This window comes from Camellia sinensis, chromosome 14 (genome assembly GCF_055761805.1).
Source record: "Camellia sinensis isolate YWXY chromosome 14, ASM5576180v1, whole genome shotgun sequence".
NCBI lineage: Eukaryota > Viridiplantae > Streptophyta > Magnoliopsida > Ericales > Theaceae > Camellia > Camellia sinensis.
The window spans coordinates 81,704,334-81,729,668 of NC_138974.1; the positions used below are offsets into that span (position 1 = coordinate 81,704,334).

General features: G+C 31.5%; 1 protein-coding gene across 2 annotated transcripts; it reads right to left on the reverse strand.

Annotated features, from left to right (window-relative positions):
* Positions 1 to 4,543: 4,543 nt before the first annotated feature.
* On the reverse strand, positions 4,544 to 10,257 carry LOC114279809 (Eukaryotic aspartyl protease family protein). Of its 2 annotated transcripts, XM_028222083.2 has the most exons (10): positions 9,692 to 10,257; positions 9,112 to 9,241; positions 8,777 to 9,027; positions 8,458 to 8,685; positions 6,591 to 6,753; positions 6,421 to 6,494; positions 6,214 to 6,310; positions 6,006 to 6,072; positions 5,263 to 5,334; positions 4,544 to 5,010 (listed from the first exon to the last, which is right to left on the reverse strand). In XM_028222083.2, exons 1-10 carry the CDS (start codon positions 9,949 to 9,951, stop codon positions 4,835 to 4,837), a joined length of 1,518 nt encoding a protein of 505 aa, XP_028077884.2. In that variant the 5' UTR covers positions 9,952 to 10,257; the 3' UTR covers positions 4,544 to 4,834. The 2 variants fall into 2 exon arrangements, with proteins under 2 accessions (XP_028077884.2, XP_082763326.1); XM_082907200.1 differs by having other exon boundaries at positions 6,421 to 6,753.
* Between the last annotated feature and the right edge of the window lie 15,078 nt (positions 10,258 to 25,335).

Consider the following 25,335-nt stretch of genomic DNA (forward strand, 5'->3'; position numbering starts at 1 on the left):
TTCCTCCTAATATTCATCCTATGGTGACAAAATCAAAAGCTTAGCACCTTATTTGTCTTTTTGCTACTTCATTGCTTATTATTGAGCCTTTTACAATCAAAGAAGCTCTATCTTCTCCTGTTTGGGTAATTGCTATGCAAGAGGAATTTGCTTCTCTTTAGCAGTACTTGGAAGCTTGTACCTCTTCTACCAACCAAAATTACCATTGGATGTAAATGGGTTTTTAGGATAAAAAAGGACCCAGATAGAAGCATTGCTAGATACAAAGCCAGGTTAGTAGCTAAAGGGTACTTGCAACAAGAGGGCATTGACTACCGAGAGACCTTTAGTCTTGTTGCTAAATAGCCCACCATTCGTATTTTGCTTTCTATAACGCCCCCAAATAATTGACATAAAGATCGGTCTATTTAATTCATTCAACCATAATGACTCAACTTAAGTGATCAAATCTCTACAATTGTTTTCCATTCATATGAGAGATTTACAAAAGGTCCACATGCAATACATATTCAATCCTCTTAAAGTTTGAATTTGTAGCATGTGAGATAGTTAGAATGAAGAAATCAACAAAAGAATGCCTCAAGGGCTACAAGTTCTAAGACTTAGGCTTGGTTACACAGAAGGTGGTTATCGAACCTACACAGGTAAAGCTCTTGGCTTGTCAAAAGAACTAACAAAAAAAAGAGCTTCGTGCTTTCCAAAGACTTCCCACACCTTTAATTAGGTAGAATCACCACATCATTTCCTACACAAATCCACTAAAGGTGAACACAAAACCCAGTAGAGATATCTTCACAAAGTATATATGTTTAAGTAGTCGTATATACATGAATGCAATGCCATGCCATGCTCCAAAATCACAATTTTTATTTCCTTTGAAATTCATATGCAATGATCTTTTAAAGACACTTCATTGTCTCAATAAATTTCAAACTTTAAATACGGGATGGTAAATACGACTCAGGTAATCCCCAGGCTGGTGTTTGCAAGTAAGCATAACAAGTACTATCAATCTCCCACTTTACCGGCTCCTAAGCGGAAGGCACGTAGTACCTCCTCCGCACGTATTTTCGATCTTTCACTCTGGACACTCAGGCCAACTTAATAATACCATCTACGCCCTTTATTCTGGATTTACCAAACGTATTTACTCCAAAATATTTCAAGATTTTTAATTGTTTTCTCAAAACAATAAATCAATTCGCAAGACATAGCCATAATAAACAATATTCAAAACTATACAAAATGAATGAAATGATATGCAATTATAAAGCTTCATTATAACATTCTACAATTCTCAAAATTTGCTCAAGATAGAATGTAATATTCAATAATTCTCCATTTATTTCCAAATTTCCGTACTCACATGACATGTGATACCTTTTTATATCCACAATCACATTTATTTCCTTTTCATAGTCCAAGCATATACATAATCATGCTATCACGTGAATTTCTTAACTCAAAATCTCATCCATCCCATGAATATCTCAATCAACACAACAATAAAGAAATTTTATCAATTTTCTAAGAAATTCCCCACCACTTTATAAATATTTCTCAAAATCTAGTTTTTCATAATTTTTCCCAAATCTAGGGTTTGAGCAAAAGAGGGTTTTCCCTTCATTTTCAAGATATTATCCTCCATACAATTCCTTGAGGTTCACAAGTTCATAAAACCATTTTATTTGAATTTTATCACAATAAAAGTCACTTTTCAACATTTCCAAAATCCCACATTCAAATCCTAAACCCTCTACACAAAATCTTAGCAAACACAAAGAAGACATTCTCAAGCTATATATATAACTCAAAATAACTCCTTACCTCAAGTCTTGGGAAAAAAAAGATGAGAAGAGCTTCAAAATTGACAGTGTTGAAATCCGATCTTTACCGCACACAATGTAGCCCTTGATGAGCTCTCTAATATTAATGAAGACACAAGGGTCAAAGCTCCAATAGATTTGGAGGGATCAAGGAATTTATGAAGGTTGGTAGGTGTATTCTAGAGAGAGATGAGAGAAATGAGAGAGAAAAGAAATGTAGAGAGAGAGATTGTCGAAGTGAAAAGTTTGGAAGAGATGAGTAATGGTTCAACTTTTAAGAGATTGGACACATTTTTTGGAGCAGACTGCGGATAGACCGCTTGAGTAGTGAAACCTGCGCTCGAGTTGTGAATTTAAATTCTCAAAATCTCTCTCCTTTGCAAACAGATCTCTCGAGCGGTAGAACCTTCGCTTGAGCAGTGAAAGCATACTTCCAATATTTTAGAATTCAAAACAAAAGTTCTGGAAGGATGACATTACCGCTCGAGCGGTCTCAACTCAAAAGTGAGGCAAAACAACCTTAAAGCATTCCCACCATTCTCGGATTCACTCTAACACCCAAAGATATAAAATGACACCTTGAAACACACTAGAATGCCTATGAACAACCACAAAGAAAAGAATAATAACATAAAACTCAAAGGGCTTAACGGTGACAAGGACAATTAAAGAGACATAAATTACAAATTAATAGACTCAAATTGCATTTTTAGTGGCCTTTAAAACAACTTGATATCTCAAATGCTTTACTTCATGGAAAGCTCGAAGAGAAGGTTTTCATGCTTCAACCTCCTGGTTTTGTTAATTCTGCTACTCCCACCATGTTTGTAAGTTAAAGAAAACTCTTTATGGTCTTAAGCAGGCCCCAAGGGCTTGGTATTGTACCTTCTCCAGCTTTCTCCTCTCTCAAGGTTTTCTTAAAGCCACTCAGATTCATCCTTGTTTGTCAGAAAAACTGCTACACACATTACCATTCTTCTCATCTATGTGGATGATATTCTTCTTACTAGAAGTGATTTTGCTGTCCTTGATAAACTTCAACATCATATGCATCAAGCTTTTTCCATGAAGGAATTTGATATCTCTTATTTCCTTGGCATCTTTGTCCAAGCTTAGGATCATGGATATTTTTTTATCTCAACACAAGTATGCTGTTGAATTACTCTCCAAAGTAGGAATGGTTAACTGCAAACCATGTGCCACTCCTCTTTCTCTAAAGCCCTCTTCTCCAAATTCTAGTACCTTACCATTTGCCAATCCCTCATTTTATAGAAGTATAGTTGTCGGTCTTTAGTATCTTACAATCACTAGGCCAGATTTGGCTTTGGCTATTAATCAATGTCAACACATGCACTCTCCCACCAATGGTCATTTTTGTGCTGTCAAAAGATTGCTAGGGTATATCAAGGGTACTTTTTCTCACGGGCTGACTTTTTCCTCTGGTCCTCTGGTTCTTTAAGCATTTTCAGATTCAAATTGGGTCGGTGACCTCTCTGATAGAAGGTCTACCTTTGGGTTTTGCATTTTTTTGGCTCCAATTTAGTTTCTTGGTCTGCTAAGAAACAAAATACTGGGTCTCGATCTTCCACTGAAGCTGAACATCATTCCTTAGCTCATACTGCCGTAGAGATTTGCTGGCTTCAGCAACTGCTCAAAGACTTGTTTGTGCCATTCTCCATTCCCACACTTCATTGTGACAACCTCTTTTCCATGGCCTTAGCCACTAATCCAGTTTTCCACTCTCGCTCCAAACACATTGAAATCGACCATCATTTTGTTTGTGCGAGAGTTATTGCTAAGCTTCTTGATCTTCAATTTTTCCCCACTGAGCATTAGCTTGCAGATTTATTCACCAAGCCTTTGGCTTCCCCTCAATTTCATTTTCTAAAAAACAAGCTCATGGCGCAACCTCACCCCATTAGCTTGATGGGGGATGATGAGAATATTAGCAAATCAACTCCTATATCAGTAACGCAATCCAAGTTCCAGTATGCACAACAGTCACAACTCAGGAAGGATAGCAACTCCAAATGTTACAGTTATAGTACTTGCACACATGTAACAGTTAGGTAGGTAGGTAGATAGTTTGTTATACGTGTATCAGTCAAGAGAGTTAGTTAGAATAGGAGTATTTTGATTACAAGATCTAGTATGTAGAGCAATTCGTTTTGATGTATGAAATAAGAGTTTCATCATCTTTGGACTTCTAGAATTACGTCACTTTTTTATTTTCTTTGAACACTCATCGTAATCCCAACAATAACTTTTCCGGACACCCTCTTCTCATCCCACCACCCAACTTTTTTTCCTGTTGCCCTCCACCGAACCCTATGTATTTCCTTTGCACCAAAAAAGGAAAAAAAGGAACGAAGAAAATTTACATGGATATCATGAGCTTTGATTTGGGTGGGACTCAACTACAAATGTTTTTTTGTTTTGTTCTTTTAATGTTACATGAGACGGTTGTTAAATTTGATCACCTAAACATTACTGTTCATTAAATGCCGTTTAAGTCATAAATCGCTGTTTCAGTCTGTACTAGGATGCATACAGCAGCCCTTGTCAACTATAAGAAAAGGGCATAAACTTAAAAAATGGCCTTCATTTATTTATAGACAAGCCAATGTTTGAACAAATGTTCTTTTGTGTAAGTGGATATTGTGTAATGTACAATATTGATAGACAAGAAGGATGAATGTAAACTGTAAGCAGTGATCTTGTGAATGTATAATGTAATAATTTTGTATTGAATGTAATGTACAAACACTAACAACAGATCACCCAAGAACAGGGTAGATCCCCACATAGCTGTTGATGAAAAAACAAGAAAAATTCTAAAAACAGCTCAAACTAAGCCATAAATAAAAAAGCCACAATCCAATAAATAATATATATAGCCTTGCCGATTGCTAAAAATAAAAGATCGGGCAAGACCTGTACAAATCAACCACCCCGCCCCACCCCCCCCCCCCAAAAAAAAAAAAAAATTCCATCTATTGCACTAAATGTTACAAAAATGAGAAACCGCAAAAAGCTGAAACGTGCAAGAGGAAAGCAGTGATGATGATTGGTATCAATTTGCAAGGTGTGTTTTGTGGTGAGCTGCTCTGACCAATCTGTCCAGCGTTGACGAATTCACTTGTACCGGTACTAGTTGTTGCAGAGACGTTTACAGTTAATGAACCTAACAAGAAAAATTCAAACACATCAACATTGGTGTAAAACTTCAATTCCCCATATCATCTGAATGATTTTAGTTGAATTTGTGTTCTCTAGGATTACAACAAAAACCTTCGTCTTAATCTTGTAAGATTAGTTTTGCAACAAATTAAATTGAATGACGAGAAAGATTGTTGAATTGAAACTAGGGATAAAATCATTTCAATTTAAAGGGTATCAAAATGTTCCTTTATAAATTGGGATAGCCTGAACTTACAGTCATAATTAGCCCATCCGATCCGTTGGCCAGCCAGATCATAAACTACGATTTTGTCTTTCAGTACAAGGTCTGCAAACAATTTAAAAAAAATAATTAAAATAATGATTCCAATGTTTTAAGCTCTCAAGACAAACTATATAGAGCAATAAAAAGGAAAATAAAATTCCTGGGCTCTTGCAATTTAGAAAAGTTAAAGTGAATATTGCGATATAATTTACCCAACCAGAATCCCATGTTAACAGAGAGCTAGCATAGAGAGTTCATCACATGTTTAAAAAAAAAAAAAAAAAAAAAAACTTATAAGAGTAATGGCCGACAGTATAGAACAAGCAAATGCTTCTAAAAGAAAAAGTAATCCAATTTAAACTTAAATTTATCACTTGCAAATTTTAAACAAAAGAACCAGGGTAGATGCATTTGGAAATAAGTTACAGATAATAATATTACGTCAACAGCAAAAGTACCACTGCAAATCATGTTGATGGTTACATATACGGAGATATATAGACACTTGTGCACATTTAGGGGTGAATGTGTGTGTGTGTGTGTGTGTGTGAGAGAGAGAGAGAGGGAGATGCAAATAATAATAACAAAAATGGTTGTGCATGGAATTACTCTGTATTATTGTGAAGCGCATTTTCAACTTAACTCTACCAAGTATATATGAGGTTTGCTTTTCTTCCTTTCCATTTCTATGAATTTTTATTCTCTAATCAAGAAAAGCCTTTTAGTATTCTTACCTCCTAAAATTGTTATCCCTTGGCCTTTAATTTTCTGGAATCCAATGCACCACACTGCAGCACCACCCTGTAGAAACGAAGTTGGCCGTTCAAGTTTTAGTATTCTCTTAGAAAATTCACAATAGAAAAGTATTTTGAGGAAAGGGAAACTCAATCATACCACCACCACCGGAAAATAAGGAGAAATAAAAGAAGAGTAGAAACTCACAATAGAATTTTGCTGTAGAAGGTAGTCCTCGGGTTTGAGAATCATGGATGCACCACCAGCAAAGTTTAAACTAACTGTTGGAAATATCATAGAGATGCTGAAAAAAGAAAAAGGTACACCTCCGATGTCAACACAAACAAAAAAATGAGTCGCGTTAAAGGACTACGCATTTGGAGCAAACTAAGATATTAAAACTTCGAAAAAGACCTGGATGCGATTAGATAACACTGAATTCCTTGGGAAAGAAAAGGGCGTGCAGATTGTGAAACAGCATTTGTAATCTGCACAGATGAGCAGATCATAAATTTCAAGCATCCCACAAGTTCTATATACAGATTCAACAAAAACATAACAAATCGATCCATTGTGCAACTTACAGCACCAACAAAAGGACCATAGGCTTCTTCTGCAAGGTATGCCAAAGTTGTTCCAGAATCGACTATGGTTCCTCGGTTATTTGATGTCGTAAACACTGATGGATCTATGGACAATGTCTGCCCATCGACAGCAATACTTTGCAGATCCAAATTATAGTGTGGCCTACAAGTTTGGACATACTTCCAACCATCAAGCTTCTCTAAACAATCAAACAGCGAGATATGACCCCATACTATTTGTACATATTAACAACTAAACTGGAACTGAAATATAATATGACAGTGTAGTCATGCCAAAATTCACAAACACATAAATATTCTGTGCTCCGAAATCCAGTGGGTTCTAGATTTTTCCCTAGGTTTAGTTAGTTTCTAAAAACATTGTTCCTTGGCAACTAGATAGAAATATGAGTTGAATTCATCTCAAAAAGTGAGTTTGTACGTTGGTTTTTCAGCCCTTTAACTCCAAAAAATTTGAGTCATTAAATGGTTGGTTAGACTAAGCAGCTTCCTACAACTTATACAAGTTAAACACCATATCAAAGCAAAATATGCCGTATCAAACTTTCCAAGGTCACCAGTCCTGTAGCCAAATTCTATTTCAACTGTCAATCTGAGCCTGGTGTCGCACAGCCAAAATTTTGAGTAACCAACATGAAACTTACAAGTCTACTTGAAATTCAACTCCAACTTTTGATTGTTTATGCTGATCAATGAACTTAAAGAAACCAATTAACTAATTGAGATAGATCTGTTCACACGTATCCTGTACATTTCTCAGCCCATATGCTAAATTAAATAATTGTTCCTCTCAATTCATTAACCTACAAAGCAAGCTTTGTGAAGTTTTAGCTCTTCTCAGTTTTCACTATGAATGGAGTCCAAAATCCAGGCTTATTTAATTAGCCAGTGTGACCAAACGAGCCTCTTTCGGCCGATTTGGATCAAGCTCAAGAGCAATTTCAGTTTTGAAAAACCTGTTAGTAACAAATATCTAGGTGTTTAATGGGCAGTAATGCGTACCAAATTGAGTTCCAATCCTTCTTGAGGAGATCAATTGATCAGGAAAACAAACAATTGCCCCAATTCATAGTAAATAGTAATTGATGCATCTTGAATTCTAGTTTTAGAACTAACGCAGCATGTTTCAGCCTTCTTTCACAAATTTACACCAACCGACCATGTGGTTCAAAGTATCTTCTTGGTTATTAAACCATGACTTGATATTTTGTATATTACCATAGACTGATGTTATCACCCAACAAATGATGAGTAAAAGCATCAGTAGATCAATGCATTTGGAAAAGTTTTACTTTACAGAGTCCTTGTAAAGTTGTTTAATGTCAGACTTAGGCAATGACCTAGAATTTCAAAGCAACTGAATGAGCATATAAAGCCCAATTTTGAAGCAACTGAATGAACATATAAAGCCCTGATCATATATGAATTTCATATTCTATCAGATTGCGATCCATATCTCCAGCATATAAGTACAGAACCTGATCCAAGAAATTGTTGAGGCAACTCTAACATGCTAAAAGAATCAAACCATGCATGCATGCTCATTTCCATTCTCAACTGCATGATATCAAGTCTTCTTTTTCTCTTTTGATTATCTTAGTTCTTAAGAAGCTCGCCTCACAAACAAGCAATATACAAATAGATTGTATGGAGTATACCACAATATGCAATGTCTGCAAGGTGAAGCTATATGGATTATGGAAAAGGTATTTTTCATGTAAGAAACCTATCACGTCCAAGATGGTGCTTATAAAATTTCAAATATCGTGATAATTGAAAAGAAAAAAAAGAGGATTGAGGAAAGAAATAGAGAGAACAGCTTTGCACAAGCAGAATGAAAACTTACTGTGATGGTACGAGGGGACTATAAACCATATTTGGCTCCACAATCTCACCAAGAACCAATATACCACCACCACCATTATTTGACTTCAAGCAATGAGAGAAGGCATTTGGGGATACTCCCTGTGAGAAAAGCTGTGAGATGATAGACAATCCCTGTTGTCCAAATCCAAAAATCCCATCAACCGCTCTTTCTGCCTTTGTCAAATCCCCAGTCTGTGATGTGCTACATCTGTTTTCATAATCCACCAAACATTAACCGATGAAGTCAATGAATTACCAACAATTACCATCTCCAATTTGGAAGGTTCATGCGAGCTCACCCGAAGACCACAGGGGCTGTAGAGTTTGTGGTCAATGAATTCCCAACAATTGTGTCGAGATGCATCACATCTGACACGTAATAACCTGATGTCCCACTGCCATCTCCGTATTGGAATGTGTAAGCGCACTGATTATTCTGACTAGAACAGCCAGAGTCTGAAGATTGAGCTCCTAGAGCGCATCTTTGGTCTGAACAAGAAATCAGTGAAGCTGTTGAAGAGCTTGTAGGATCGAAGAAGTTAAGAGGAATCTACAAGGAAAGAAGAAAAAAAAAATCGCTCAAATTCAGAATTTAACAACAAATTGATTAGAGAGGTGAGAAAAAATTGATTACTTGGAGACCGCTTGACGTGGGGCAACCATTGCAAGAATAACAACTGACCCACAAGACATCACTTCCAGTATCAATCTGAACATAGAAATCCTTTGGAGGAGAACCCAATTGAACTTCGGTAAAATAAAGCCTAAAACAAGACCATGAGCCACAATAAGAAACACTATAGTCAAAGTAAATTTTATGATCATATATATAACTATCAATCCAATCAAAAGTGAATGTGAAAAAGAACAAAAATTAAATGCAAAACCAATGGAAGAAATAAGAAAACAAACAAAACCCATAGTCCACCAAATCAATTCATTTCCCAAAAGATGAAATTGATAACATAAGAGGTAGAAATTAAGAACACCCATTAACCAACACCAAACAAGAAAGGAACACCAAAACCAACAATGAAAACAACAACAACAACAATAACACAAAAACCCAAATTTGGAGAACAAGATTTCCAAAATCAAATCTAAACCCATAAACTGCTACATTAAAAATACCAAAAAAAAATCAAAATCCATAATTCCAATCAACACAATATATTCATATTGCCCGAAAAAGAGTGAGAATTGATAAAAATTACCCAACAACGAAGGGATCGTAGGTGCCTGCGACTGGGAAATCGACGACACCTGAAGAAGAAGAAGATTGCAAGATTCGACGGTGCCTTACCCTGTCTCGCTCTCTGAGTTTGCTCAATTCGATTCGGTGACTCGTTGGAAAAGCTCTCTCCAGCTTCAGAGCAGCCGGAAAACCGCCGCCAACCACCGCCGCCGGCAAAATCACTGCCGAAAATGCCACCAAGATCGAAAATCCCGCAGCAACTGAAAGAAAACGCGGCATTTTCTTTGTTTTGCCTCTGTTTTTTTTCTCTCTCTCTTGCCTTTTTTCACTTTCTTCAACTACCAAAACAGCAACGTCCGAATAGTTGACAAATCATATCTATATATATATATATATGATATATGGGTGTATACCTGATATTGTTATATATATTAATTAATAATACTATGAGATTGGAAGAGAATGAGGAGGCAGAGATGGAGAGAGAAGCGTGTGTTTCCGCGTCTATCTGGACAAAAAGATTTTTAGAGAGAGAAAAGAGTCCGGCAGATGGCATAACAGAAGATTCAAAAATTGGAAGTTACATATATATATATAATTTTACTACCGGGATAAAATGATTGCTATATATAGATATATTATCAGAAAATTTCACCAAATCTAGGGCCTTAATTTTATTTTTGTAATTACTTTATTTAATTTTAATAAATTTTGAAATGTGTTTAAATTTAATTAATTTATTTTTTGAATTAATTTAAAAGATCTTTACTTGAGTTGAGTATAAATAATTTAATTTTTTATAATATATATAATTAAGCCGAGTTGACCGTGAAGTTCGTTAAATTTTAACTTAAAAAATTAACGAATTTGTGACAACAAGTTTCCTTGCACAATTTTTTCGATTTGTATATATTTATCTCTTTTTTTCTTTTCTTTTTTTTCTGTGTTATGTCTCTTTCATTTTTCTCCGTTCTCTCTATATTGCATAATGAAAGTTCAAAAATTTTATTAAGCGGAATTTATCTGACCGAGACAATAAGTGAGAATTTACTTAAAATTCATAATTTCAGAACACTAAATTTGAATTTTTTACAAGTAAATTTGAAATTAGGGACCTAATTTTTGTAATTGATTCTCAAATTTATAATTTTTTTAATAAAAATTTCTCTGAGTTTGAACAGCCCGTGAAAATGTCATTTGTTTTTTCATTGACTTTCACCAGTTTTTTTTTTTTAAATTCTTTTTATTTTAAATTTACATTGATTATGGATTTTATTTGACAAATTTTTATAAAATGATTATAAAAATAAAAATTTGGAAAAAATAGAAATATAAATCAAAATTTATTAAATTTAAAATTTTTCAAATCACCTAAAAAGTTAAAAACGTTTATTACTGTGGTGTTTTCGTCCAGAGCATTTTTGAGGACCTTGACTAGTTTGAAAAATTTATTGTCCTTACTCTTCTAATAACTTAGAACAGGGGAACTGAAAAAAATTTCCCTATATAATTAATTATAAAATTTTCACTAATCTATAATTTTTTTTTTTTTTTATTTGTATCATATTAGACTGTCTTTAAAACTAATAACAAGGCCAATATAAACAAGATTATGTTCTTATATTATTATCTTGCATTTTTAATGTTTTAAAACTCTTTTCCTCATGTCTATCCCACTTGCTAATAACAATAATATAAACAAGATCATGATTCATGTGCGTATTTCAAACGCCTTTTTTTCTTTTATACTTTTGCTTTTTTATTATTCTTTTGCACTTTTAATTTAATTTTATTTACAACTTCAAGGCCCTCTTGAGGAGGAGTCATCTCATTAGAATTGGACATTGCATGCCTACTTTGGTTATTTTACCTTTTTCTTGCTGGATATTTGTGGTCTTAGTGGCTAATGTAGAAAACATAGATGGGTTCAAAATTATCACTATGAAAGTGCAAAAGTATGTTTAAGGGTGCAAACTCTCATAATTTTAAATTTTTTAGTATAATATACGATATTTTTAAAATTTTTGTGGTATGATCGGACACTCCCTCCACCCCTAGATCCATCCTTTGGTAGAAACCCTAGCTTGTTTTAGATTTGCATGTCCCTTGATGACAAAATGATCATAAATGTAGGATAGAATTCTTGGATCACATGATAAAAAGAAAAAAATAACACTTTTATCCCTTATGCTTTAGGCTTGGTTTGGGAAGTGGGTTGACTTTTTGGCTTTTTGGCTTTTTTGGCTATTTTAGCCTGGGCTAAAAAGCTTGGTTTGGGAAGGGCTTTTTGGCTTTTTGGCTTTTTTGACTTTTTTTGTGAGAGAAGAATGTAATGATTATGGGTTGGATGTGATGTTTTGTTTGTTATGGCTAAAATAGCCTATTTTGTTTTTTGTGGCTAAAATAGCCAAAAAAGCCTGAAAACTAACTTGTCAAACAGAGGCTTAAGCAATTTGCACGCATACTTGTAATTTTTTTGTATTAAAGTAGGATTGATTGTAAATGAACTAAAATGTTCATGAACAATTTGAATCATTTTGTTTAAAACTTATTCACGCTCTACTCGTTTGTTAAATGAATGAGCTCAAGCCGAGCTAGAGTAGACCTAACCTAACTGCATCTAAATAGGTTTGTGAACACAAAAAATATAAATTAATATTTTTTTTATGTATCTATCAAATATATTTTTAATAATTTAATTATGTCTTTAGATATATTTGGTATTTATGTAATTTATATATTTGGTGGATGAAATTTATTATAATACAAGTTTTTTTAATATATATTTTTATTTTTTTCTTTTGGTATGCATATTAATTAATTTTTTTTTCCTTTCAAAATCGACTCGCTTATGTAATTAAGTTGACTCGAGACAAGTTCGAGCTCAATTACTTAGGGATGTTTTAAAAAAATAGTTAAAAGTTATTGTTTGACTTTTTTTTGACTTTGTTGTGAGAGAGAGAAGTAGGTTAAAAGCTAAGAAGTGACTTTTAACCTACTTCTTAATCTCAAACTCGACTAATCTTTAGTGGTTGTTTGAGGTGTTCTAAATAGTGTACTTTATGACTTTTTAGACTAAAAAGTTGAAGAAAAAAATATGGTTGTTTAGGATAACTTTTTGAATTTTTACGAAAAAATGTGTATTAAAAAATTGTATAAATTAGTGTATAGGAGAAGCTTGGGCAGAGTAGACAGTACGGTGGGCTGAGTAGTATATAGGAGAAGCTTGCCTTCTTTTTGAGCATTAAATTAGACAGTGCTGTTCGGTCCGTGGGGACTCACCACAGGTTTCGTTTTACTAATCGGAACCGTTAAATGTGTAAAACTCGTTAAGTACTATATGTTTATAAAAAATCACGTTAATCGGATATCGATAGCTATCTGATCGGATAAGTTTTTTGTCAACCGTTAACTATGACACCATCCATTTTTTATACAAAACTGATTTGATCATATAGTTAGCGATATCCGATCAACGTGATTTTTTATAGGCATATATTACTCGACGAGTTCTACGTATTGAATGATTCAGATTATCAAAACGGGATCTGATGGGCCCCCGCTGGCCGAACAACACCATCTTGTTTGCTTCTCCGCCCGTTCCTTTTGTACAAACGGTGGGCAACTAAAATACAACTCACGTGACATGTGAGTTATACTTTTTTTTTTAAAATTATTTTTTTTTATATTTTTTTAGTGAATAGTGATAACTTTTTAACTTTTTAATAATTTTTTAATTTTTTTAATTTTTTTAATTTTTTTGAGATATCCTAGACCAGACCTTAATCAATCAAAGCTTGAACACCCCAAAACTCCACTCAACTTATGGCCCTGGACGAAAGTGTAAGTTCCATTCAAATTAATATACGTAGAATGAATAAAAAAACTTACGCAAAAATATCCTCGTAATTCTTTAAAATTAAAATATATATATATATATATATATTTTTTTTTTCAGAACCAAACCCATTCATATCCATGACATTAACAGAGTCATATAAAATATCATATCAAATGATATTTAAATATGATCACTTTAGTATTATGCCATTTAAGGTTGTTTTATACTCTTTTTGTCGTATCTTTTAACATTTTCATATTTTAAATTTTCTCACAGAGTTCTTATTAATTTTATAAAGCACTTAGAGCATCTCTAACAGTAGTAGATATTTTACCTATCTAAATATTACTATAAAGTATATATTTTATTTTGCCTATCAACTGTTTTATGTTTTTACTCTAACCATGCTCTTTATTTTAGCTATTTATCCAAATACTATTAATTTTATAGAATGTCACGTCAATAATAAAGATGGAGGTAAATGATCCTAATGATTGAATACATTTTGCCTAGCGTTGAAGGCTAGCTAGCTACATGTAGCTAGTGAATGTAAGTTGAGCCAAAATGCCTAATCATATGCCTAGTGCATTGGAATTGAAAAAAGTGAATCACACTAGGCATTTTAATTAACAAGTATTATATATCTAGTATATTGGAGATGCTCTTAACATTCAATTTATATAAGCACAAAATTTCTGGAAGCTGAGGTTTACAATTATTGGTAATTATTAACTGTTTTTTTACTTTTTTTTTAAAAAAAAGAGGCATGTTTCTAGTACACCTTTGATGACATTTGTATCATCTCATTGTCAAAGTCAGAACTTGACACCTTTGAAACAATAACATGCTTGCGCATATGATATACATAATTTCGTATTTTAAAGCTTAGGGCAACAATTTATATAATATAATATGTATATGCTGACATTTAATTTGTCTCATTTCACATCCACACATTTAAAGATTAGGGGAAAAATTTAAATAACAAATTTCTTATAGGGCGGACATTTATTTTGTCCCATATAACATTTTCAACTTCTTCTTTTTTATTTTTTTTTATTTTCATCTTATTAATGAGTTTTACGTTATTGGTAATATTGTAACACAAATATTTCTTTCGATTGGATTCCTAGGGAAGCTAATGGAATTGCTCACTGGTGACCAAATTCGGTATTAAGGCTAAGTTTGGCATCTATTAAATAATACAGAAAGTCAAAAAGTCACTATCCTACTTAAGTCACATAATCTTATTTAAATCACATCACCAATCTAACACATCACATTAAACCTAATCCAAACCCAATCCATATAAGTCAATAAGTCAAAAAGTACACTTTTTTAGAACATTCCAAATCAACCCTAAATTTTGAATGTTGTACAATGTGTCACCAATGTATTAATATAAAAAATGATGAATGAACACATTTTAATTTTAAAAGTAGTGACACAATAGATAATATTTTAATTTAATCACTGCAATGTTTACTATTTTTAAACGCCACAAGAAATTGAGACATCGTTTGAAAATATCTAAAAAAGCTAACTTTTTGTTAAAAAAGGTCAAAAAATTTATTTGTTATTACTTAAAAAAGTCAAATATTACATCAATTTTTCACTCACAAAAACTAACTATTGCAATCTTTCGACCACAATTTTTTTAACTTTATAAAAAAATCTAAAAAAAATCTAAAAAAAATAAATGCCTAATGAGACTTGAATTTTCATTGATAAACAGTAAAAGCAGTGACCCCTCCCAAACATTCTAATAATTGAGTCACAATCTCTCATGTGTATTTTTTGAGATGCTAAAGTATTCATGCACTTTCTTCTTTATTTTTAATTTTAGTACTTTGACCAAACAATGTTTTTAATGCAATTTCCGGGCTTTGATTTTGCACATTTTTTTTTTTAAAAGCTCAATTATTTGAAGTTTTAATCATTTTTTTTTAATGATCGGTTAGGGTGGCCATATCCATTTGCTTTCTTTACTTTCTAAAAAGTAAATCAGACTCAAAAAGCATAGTGAACTTGCTTTTGTTTTATTTTATTTTTTTATAGACTGACTTGTATGCCCTAAGCCTTTTGTTGATGGTTATTAGTCTCCTATTTGCATAAGTACTTTTTTTTTAAAAAAAAATCTAAAAAATCTAATATTACCCAAGCCAATTTTTTTTTGTTTTTATTTTTGCTTTTGTTTTTATTTTGTTTTGTTTTTGTTTTTTGGATTACTGAAAACTTCATAATCCTTAACCTTATAACTCTCCATTGTCACATGTTATGTGTACGTGCGCTAGCTGAACTAAAAATTCATATTTTTGTGATATATTATTCATCAAGAAACTAACTTAAATAAACCATTTAACAACAACAACAATAAAGCATTCAATGCGTCGGCTATATTTGTCAACACTTTTTGATGGATGGTGAGCCTTTAAGATATGCAATTAATATCTTATAAAAATAATATCACAAATTTTTTTAATGTTTGTTCTTAATGCATTAAAGTGTTATTATGAGCGATAATAATTATATGTGTTGGGATTTTTCAAGGAATTCATGTGTTGGATTTCAAAGAATTTTTTTCATACTTGTACTTAATGCATTAAAGTATTATTATGAGGGTAAGACTTGGGGGTTGTGAGAAGTTGATAAATGCTAATGTTTTTGTTTTTTTAAAATCAAAAAATCAAGAAATTTAGATTGAGATATTGGAGCTCCCACAAGCCTTGGGGTTGAAAACCCCCTTTTACTTAATATATAGTATAGATAAATGTTTGAGAATTCTAATGCAACTTCAATGATATGAAGAGTACCCATGTGAAGGTGAGGCCCACACTCCTCTCTTTATCTCTCTCTCTTTCATCTCACTAGAGTTCCATTTAGAGCTATCAAATTAGAGTAATGTATCATTACACTTTGCAATAATATATTGATTAATGTTATTCAAAGGGAATTTTTGTACAAATTCCTTGAAGGATACATGTGATTTTTTTTATTTCAAAACATCAATTATTGTGAATAATAATTTTAAAAATATTACTATCACATCATTTTGATAAATTTTCTATATAAAAATGTTATTTGTGAAATAATATATTTTTGTGAGGATTATTAATGCAAAATAAATACATAAGTAAATAATTTTTTTTATATATAAATTTTAAATCAAGCCTTAGAAAAGGGTTTTTTAAAATAAAAACAAAAATAGAAAATGATTCAGCCCACCATTTTCAAAAAGGTTACGGCATCTGTCTGTTGGGCCCGTGGAGGCCCACCACGGGTTTCGTTTTGATAATCTAAATCGTTCAATGTGCAGAACTCGTTGAGTATTATATGCCTGTAAAAAATCACGTTGATCGGATATCGATAGCTATGTGAACAAAACAGTTTTTTTATCAACCGTTAATTTTTTCACCGTCCATTTTTTTTTTATACAAAACTGATTTGATCACATAACTATCGATATCCAATCAATGTGATTTTTCACAGGCATGTAGTACTCGACGAATTCTATATATTGAACGGTTCAGATTTTCAAAACGGGATCCGTGGTGAGCTCTCACGAGTCTAACAACACGGTCTAGTTCGATCTCAAATTGGACATAAGCCGGACCCTTTCAAAAACTACCGGTGGGAGTATCATATTTTGCAACGAAAAGGATGGGTGAAAGTGATGGCTGAATTAATTATTTGTCAGTGTTGCCGTATAAGTTCTCTAAAAGAGGGGTTGTTTGAGATGTTATAAATAAGTATATTTTTTAATTTTTTGAATTAAAAAGTTTAGGAAAAAAGATATGTTGTTTGGGATAATTTTTTGAATTTTTACGAAAAAAATATGTATTAAAAAATTGTATAAATTAGTGTATAGGAGAAGCTTAGGATGAAAGAGGCAGTACGATGAATAGAATAGTGTATAGGAGATGGTTGTCTCATTTTCAAGCATTGAATTGGACGGTGTTGTTCGGCTTGTGGGAGTTCACCACGAGTCCCGTTTTGCTAATTGGAACCGTTCAATGTGTAAAACTCGTCGAGTACTATATGCTTGTAAAAAATCAAGTTGATTGAATATCAATAGCTATCTGATCGAATTAATTTTTTGTCAACCGTTAACTATAACACCATCCATTTTTATGCAAAACTATTTGATCATGTAGTTAGCGATATCCGATTAACATGATTTTTTTTAGGCATATAGTACTCGACGATTTCTACACATTAAACGATTCAGATTATTAAAACAGTATCCGTGATGGGTCCTTACGGGCCGAACAGCACCGTCGTGTTTGCTTCTCCGCCTGTTCCCTTTGTACAAACGGTGGACAGCTAAAGTACAACTCCACGTGGCATGTGAGTTGTACTTTTTTTTAGTAAAATTAATTTTTTTATATTTTGTTTTGGGTAAATAGTATAACTTTTTAACTTTTTAAGTAACTTTTTGACTTTTTAACTTTTTTCAGATATGCCAAACTAGCCTTAAAATTCAAAATGTTATAATTTTGGTCTTGGAAAAATTATATCTACATAAATGAAATAAAAAATTGTATTATGCCATGTAAAAATCAATCAAGTTATAATAGGTGCTGCTGGCTCAATAGAACCCAATAATTTCATATGTCATCAAAACACGTTATTTGTATTAAGAACTTGCATCGTCATTGCATATGTTAAAACACTCGAAGATACTATAACATACGACAATAATGTGGTTATGACATAAATAAATTAGAATCGTCTATTTATGTAAGATTTATATAAGATCTGCATAAATAGATAGTTTAAATGTGTTTGTAATATTATTATATATGATATGAAATTTTTTTTTTAAAAGTATTATATTTTTTATAATTATGCGTTTGTCTAATAATATAGAGATTATTTTGAGAAGGAAGTGTGGCCGGCCACCTATCATTGATGTATCACATTACGTAGGATATGAGTGGACTTTGTTTTAATTTTTCTTTTATTAAGGTGAATTTGTACTACTAACGTGAGGTGTTTTATATATTTTTTAGTATTTAAAAAAGGTTAATACATTTGATAAATGTTAAAAATGTTATTTTTTATTAACGATAAAATTAAATTAGTTCTTAAACTTTTTTTTTTTAAAACTAACTTTTTTAGTTAAAAACAAATAATATATATATATATATATATATTTACTTATTTAGTCGAATGATCTTGTTAGTGTATGTCCTCAAGCCACTTGTTAAAATTATTTAAAAGGTTGTACATTTTTTCATTTACACTTTTAAATGTTTTAACATGTGTCTTAACATCATACTTAACAAAATATAATTATTTTTTAGAATTAGCAAAATAGGAAACCAAGTTTAGTTTTAAAGTCAATTTTATCATTAATTTTTACACCACTATGTCAGTGTCAAAAACAAGAAAAAAAAGAAAAAAGATAGTAATGGTTGTTTCAATTTATGAAGGGCATATGTATGTGTGAAATAAATAATTTGTTATTGTTTGAGTGGTGTTCAAGCAAAGTGAGGACACCAAGTCAGAGGTCCTTGGAATGAGTTTTGCGATAGTTCAACAACAAACAACAATCTTTTTTTCTTTTCTTTTTTTTTTTTCTTTTTTTTTTGGATGGAAAAAGGGAAGCCATTTGGGGACATCATTGCTTTCGCAGGTTATGATTTCGAGATAAGCGATTGCCAGTCAAATTTAACTCAATTCATAAGAAGAGACCTCTCATTAAGACACTAATAAATGACAACTATCCTATCACAACAGACGTCCCAAACTATTATATGACACAAATATAATACGACTGCAAACACACTCCAATATCAATCTTAAAATCTTCTGCTAAGTGAGGAGTTGACTCACCACCCGGATGACCACCCCCGGTGGTGACAAACAACAATTTGAGGCCATTTTTTTTGTCCACTTTTAGATGTGAAGATTGACATTGCCAGTTGGCATCAATTACACATACACCTAGAAGATAAAGAAAAGGAAGCTTCCTAATAGAATTACATATTTTCTAACACATTTTTGCATGCATGAAATGAAAGCCTTGAAAAAAAAATTACTATATTTAATTTTCATTAAATTTGAGCTTAAGAAAAATCAGCTAGATTTTTTTTTATTTTAAATTTTTTACATAATTAACTTGGTTTCAATAAATTTCACCTTGCTAGTATATTCAATAAATAGCTTAACGTGTCTTTATTTGAATTACAAATTAAGGAGAGATTTAAAAAAAATATATAAAAAAAAGATATATAACAAAAGATAATGAGATAGAAGCCAATTTTTTTATTACTTTTCCTTCTCCTCTACAAATCTCTATTTAAATCCTAAATGCAATGACAGCCTAAAAACCTTATCAATTCTCTCTTAATCTCCTGCCACATCATAGGAATCATCTCCTTTTTAAAAATGTTTTAAATTTCCTCTATCAAATTTGTTACAAGTTAGTATTATTATTTAAAAAAATTTTAATTTTATTTTATTGGAAGTTTGTAACAGTCAAGTTGAATGGCCTGGTCCACCTTCATCAACAGATGATCATATCTACCTTTACTTCTATATATATATGTATATATACACGTGTGTGTGTGTGTATACAACACACCATTTGGAGGTTAACTTACACCTTTGAAGCATATTAGAGGTTAATTATAGAACAGAGTCACAAGAGAAAATATTTTTTTCTCCACTTAAAGTTGTTTGATAACATAATTCAACATTTAAAATTGATTTAATTAAGTAATAATTAATTAAATTTGTTTAATAATAATAATTGATATTACTTAAAAATTTAAATATCTTGTAAAATGTAGATTAAGATTTAAGAAAATTTCAAGTCATATAAAACTTACTTAATTCTGATTGAATTTATAAATATCAAACATAAATATCGATATACACTATTATGAACTTACTACCAACACTGCTACCAATACCACTATCACCACCACCACAGCCATCATGCCACTGTCACTGCCACTGCCACTGCCATTGCCATTGCCATTGCCACTGTCGCCACTGCCACCATCGCTACCACTACCACCACCACAACCACCACCACCACTATCATGTCACCACCACCACCACCAGCATGCCACCGCTATCGCTACCGCTACTGCCGCTGCTAGCACCACCATCACCACCGCCGCCACCACTACTATCATCACCTTCAGCACTATTGTCATTATTGCTACAAAAATCACCATCATTTTACTACTATTATCATCGCTACCACTACCACCATGCTACTGCCATCACTACCACTACCACTACCACTACCACCACCACTATTACCACTATGCCACTCCACCACCACCATCATCATAATATAAAAATTCAAATATACAATTTAAAAATAATAAATTTCAAATTTTATCTTACACATATCAAATAATTTATTTTTAATTTAACAATTAAAATTTTTATCAAACAACTTTTTAATTTAAAAAATTCAACATTCAATTTTTAATACTTAATTTTCAGTTTTCAATTTTCAATTTTCAATTTTCAATTTGAGCTTTATCAAACACTACCTTATTATTTTAAAAATAAGTATAGTATTTGCATGGTCAGTGGCGATTCTAAGAATTTATTTCAGTGGTGACATTTATAAAAATAATTTCTACAATTTCTTAAGAAAATTTATAAAAAATTATTAAATACTTTTAGAATAATACTTCACATTATTTATCAACTGCCGCATACTATGTTAGCTACTAAAATGATAACACAAAAACAAATTACTATCAAAATAGGATATGACATGTACTTGATCTAAGAACTGTGAATAATTTTTTTTTTTTGTCTTTATCATATCCATCACTTATTTCCATTCAACAAACTAATATGAATTTAAACCTTTCAATTAATAAATTAAAGAAAATATGAACATATTGAAACTATTATTTTAATAATTTTATTATATAAATATATGAATTTTTATGATCAATTTTAATAAATTTTTATAGTTTGAAATCATTGCATAATAACTTTTAAAATGAAATGATGAACGCTTATCAAAGCGGGAAAAATGATTAATAGAAAAGCTTCTTTTACAAAGCAAAATAGTGTACATCATATGAGAATTATTATTTTTTTTGATAAAAATTATGATTATTTATGATGTGTTATAACATTTTATGATAAAATTATGAATAGTGAATTTATGGTTAACACTCAAAAGTTAGGGATAATAATGTTATAATACTTTGTCATTTTTATTATGATACTTTGTGATTTTTGTTATGGCATTTATGCTGAAAAAATGTATGGTGCTTGTAGTAAAAAAAGTTATGATTTTTATGGTTTATATTATGAAATTTTATGAAAAAGTTATGAAGAATATACCACATGCACTTTTTTGAGGGTGCAATTTACATACAAAGTGGATACAAAAGTTAGCAACACATCTTATTTTTTTTTAGGATTTGACTTGTCTCTAATTGAAAGTTGAACTGGACTAAACAGTTGAGGTCATTGACCGGTAAAAATTATTAAACGGAATACTCTTACCAGTAAGAGTTGTTAAATGAAAGACTTTTACTGATCAGAGTCTTCAAAAAAAAAATTCAACTGGATCATGTTTACCAATAAAAGTTTTCCGTTTAATAACTCTTACTGATCAGAAATTTCAACTGTCTAATTCAGTTAAAATTTTGACAAGAGACAAGTCATTTTCATTTTCGTGTTATTATTGTGCATAATTTCTTAGTCCTTGTTAAATTCACCCAATAGAGACTCAGAGAGTTACGTGTGTATATATACAATACTTCATTGACAAATTGATTATATCCGGGCCTGATTATATCTGGGCCTATGAGTGAGGGTTCATCCTGTTCAAAAATAAAATAAAATATTCAAACAACGGAAAAATGCAAACAAAAAAATGATAACATTGTTATACTATAAGCCAAATGGGCAAAAATAAACCAATAAGTTGGGCTCTTAGATATGCCGAATTGAAGCCTAAGTCGATTAATCACATGTTTATTCATTTATTTATTTAAAAATTTTGCAATTTTAATTGCATTTCAATAATTGATATATTTTCTAGTTGGTGACTAGCCAAAGGAAAAACAAATAGTTTGTATCATATTATATGGGAAGGGTGAATAAGTAGTATTTTTTTCCTAGTTTGTTGACTTCTTGTTGAGGTTAGGACACCGGTCCCTAATAAAAGATGAGTTTTTCTAAAAGCACAATTGTACACTTCTTTGGGATAGTTCCAAGTTCCAACAACAAACAACAATCTGAATCCATTTTGTATTTTTCAGAATTCATATGTGAACATAATTACACAGCTATTTTGCAACAAGTACCCCACCTAGATATCCTAGATATTGAAAAGGAAGCTTCCTATTCTTTTTCAATAATACAATTACTATTTATCACAACCAAGCCAAAACTGAACTTTCAGATATTCAGGAATGAGAAAGACCTCCTAGTTACCTATCATAGCATTAGGAATGTAAAAATGATCCGTGGTCCATGAGTGATTTGGGATAGGCCCGGCCCAGCCCGATTAGATCCGGTTAGGTTCGGATTCGAGCTTAGCCCGAACCCATAGGCCTGTGCTTGAGCCATCATTTTGAAACCTGACTCGGCTTGTGGCCCAACCCATCAGTCCGCTCAAGGCCCACTCAAAACCCCGCTCGAGACCCAGTATTATTTTAGGTGGAAAAAAATAAAATTTTGATGAAAAAAATAGAAACAAATAAAAAAAAATGTTCAAGCCCTAGCTCAGGCCCAGACCCACCGACCTATCCCGAGGCCCGAATACCCTTGGGACTGGGCTTATTTTTTGGCCCGTGGGACGTCTTGGCCCGAATTTTGGAGGGAGCCTGCAAAGCCCGACATGGGCTGGCCCGAGCCTAGGCTCGAGTAGGTCGGACTGGGTCAAATTTACACCCCTACATATCATATGCAATGCTCTGCTAATAATTTTGTTTGATTTTATTTTCAAAATTTGTTTTTTAAAAAATATTAAAAATTGTTAGAAAATGACCTTAATATTTCACTTTATAAAATATAGGAAAGTATTTTGATTTTTGGTTCGAGTAGGGACGAGAGACGGTGAGTGAGGGGAACATGGGAGGCTATGATCAGTCTGGGCCAATACTGCAATACGTTAAATAAATAAATAAATAAATAAGTAGAAAAGATAAAAATAAATACACCTTAGAGTCTTATTGTCAAATCCAAATGTAACATTTCTTGGGCAAGAGGTGATATTCTATTATTATTTATATTGATTTGAATAATTTTTATAAATACTTTTAAGTATATATGTAACATTTCTTGGGCAAGAGAAGAAATAAGGTCTCATTTGAAAATATGTTATTTTAATAATTTTTTAATTTTTTATAAAAAGATATGAAGAAAATTAGAGAGAATGATATAACAACTTATAATAACCTTTTAACTTTTTAACTAAAATGTATAGTTAACAAACGAGACCTTATTTCTCCCTACATTTTTCCTTCTCCATCTCTTTTACAAGTAGAGATTTGGGAATTAACTTCATTTGCAACTCATCTTTTTGAGTGGTATTTTAGATTTTTAAGAATAGGTAACGACCCATTTAAGGGTATGTAAATAAAAGGGGAATTACCACTACAGGGTAGTTTTTTAAAATTATTACATATTTATAAAAAAGTTTATGTTTTTTATTATTAATATTTATAATGTTTACCACTTATTTGTAATTATTTCTTCTGAACACTACTGTCATGTTATTTGTGCTAAATAAAAAGGGATTACTATTCACACTCCATATTTGATAATTTTAATACTTCAAATTTTGTCATGCATTAAAAATTGTATCATGTATAATTCTTAAAATTTTGTAACGAGTACCCTAAAAGTATTTGTTAAAAAATTTAAAATGGTTATACATTTTTTTCTAAAAGTATGTCTCATAAATAATGTCTAACTATTTTAAATTTTGTTCACCAATGTTTTTACACACTCATTAATCAAACCCTATTTTATTTTTATCTTTTTATTTATGGAATGTATTCATAAAAAGGTTATACTAATAACAATCTTATGAGGTGCCTTTAAAATGTAAGAAATGACAAACTAGTTACAATTTCAATTAATTTTTTTATATATTCTTAAACACTTATATATATATATATATATATATTTTACACTTTCTATACAATTTATTACATTTTTTATATGTATATTGATTAATATTTATCTTTATAAAAGAAGTGTGAATATAATTTTTTTTAAATATATAAAAAGGAGAAAAAGTCAATAGGTAGATAAGGAAAAGTTCCACCAAGACATATAAATAAATAAATAAATAAATAAATAAATGGAGAAAAATTATGACATGCGAAACAACTGAAAAGTAAGCATTGGGACTATTTTATTTCCTTCCAAAGAATTTTGGTGCGTTCGGAAAAAAAAATTAAAAGTTTATAGAAATTTTAAAGAGAACTATTACTTCAATAAAATCTTACCAGAGTTAATTGAGCCCACTAGGAAATCATATGCACCTCTGCCTACAAGGAAATTGAAAAGAAAATTAAGTAGTTATTTGTAAAAAAAAAAAAAAAAAAAATTTTAAATTTGATAACTCCAATATATATGTGATGTCCCAAATCCTTTTTAAAACAAATTTAGTATTTCAATTTAGAATTTTCATTGCCTGTTGATCATACTTTCTATTTTGATACCTTATGAGTCTTTTGTTATTGTCTATTCTTTTCTCTAAAGTTATTAGGATACATCCTAGTGTGTTTCGGGGTGTTGTTTTGCATTCTTGGGTGTTGGAGTGATTCCAAAAATGGTGGGAATGCATTTAGGTGGTTGATGTGTCTATTCTG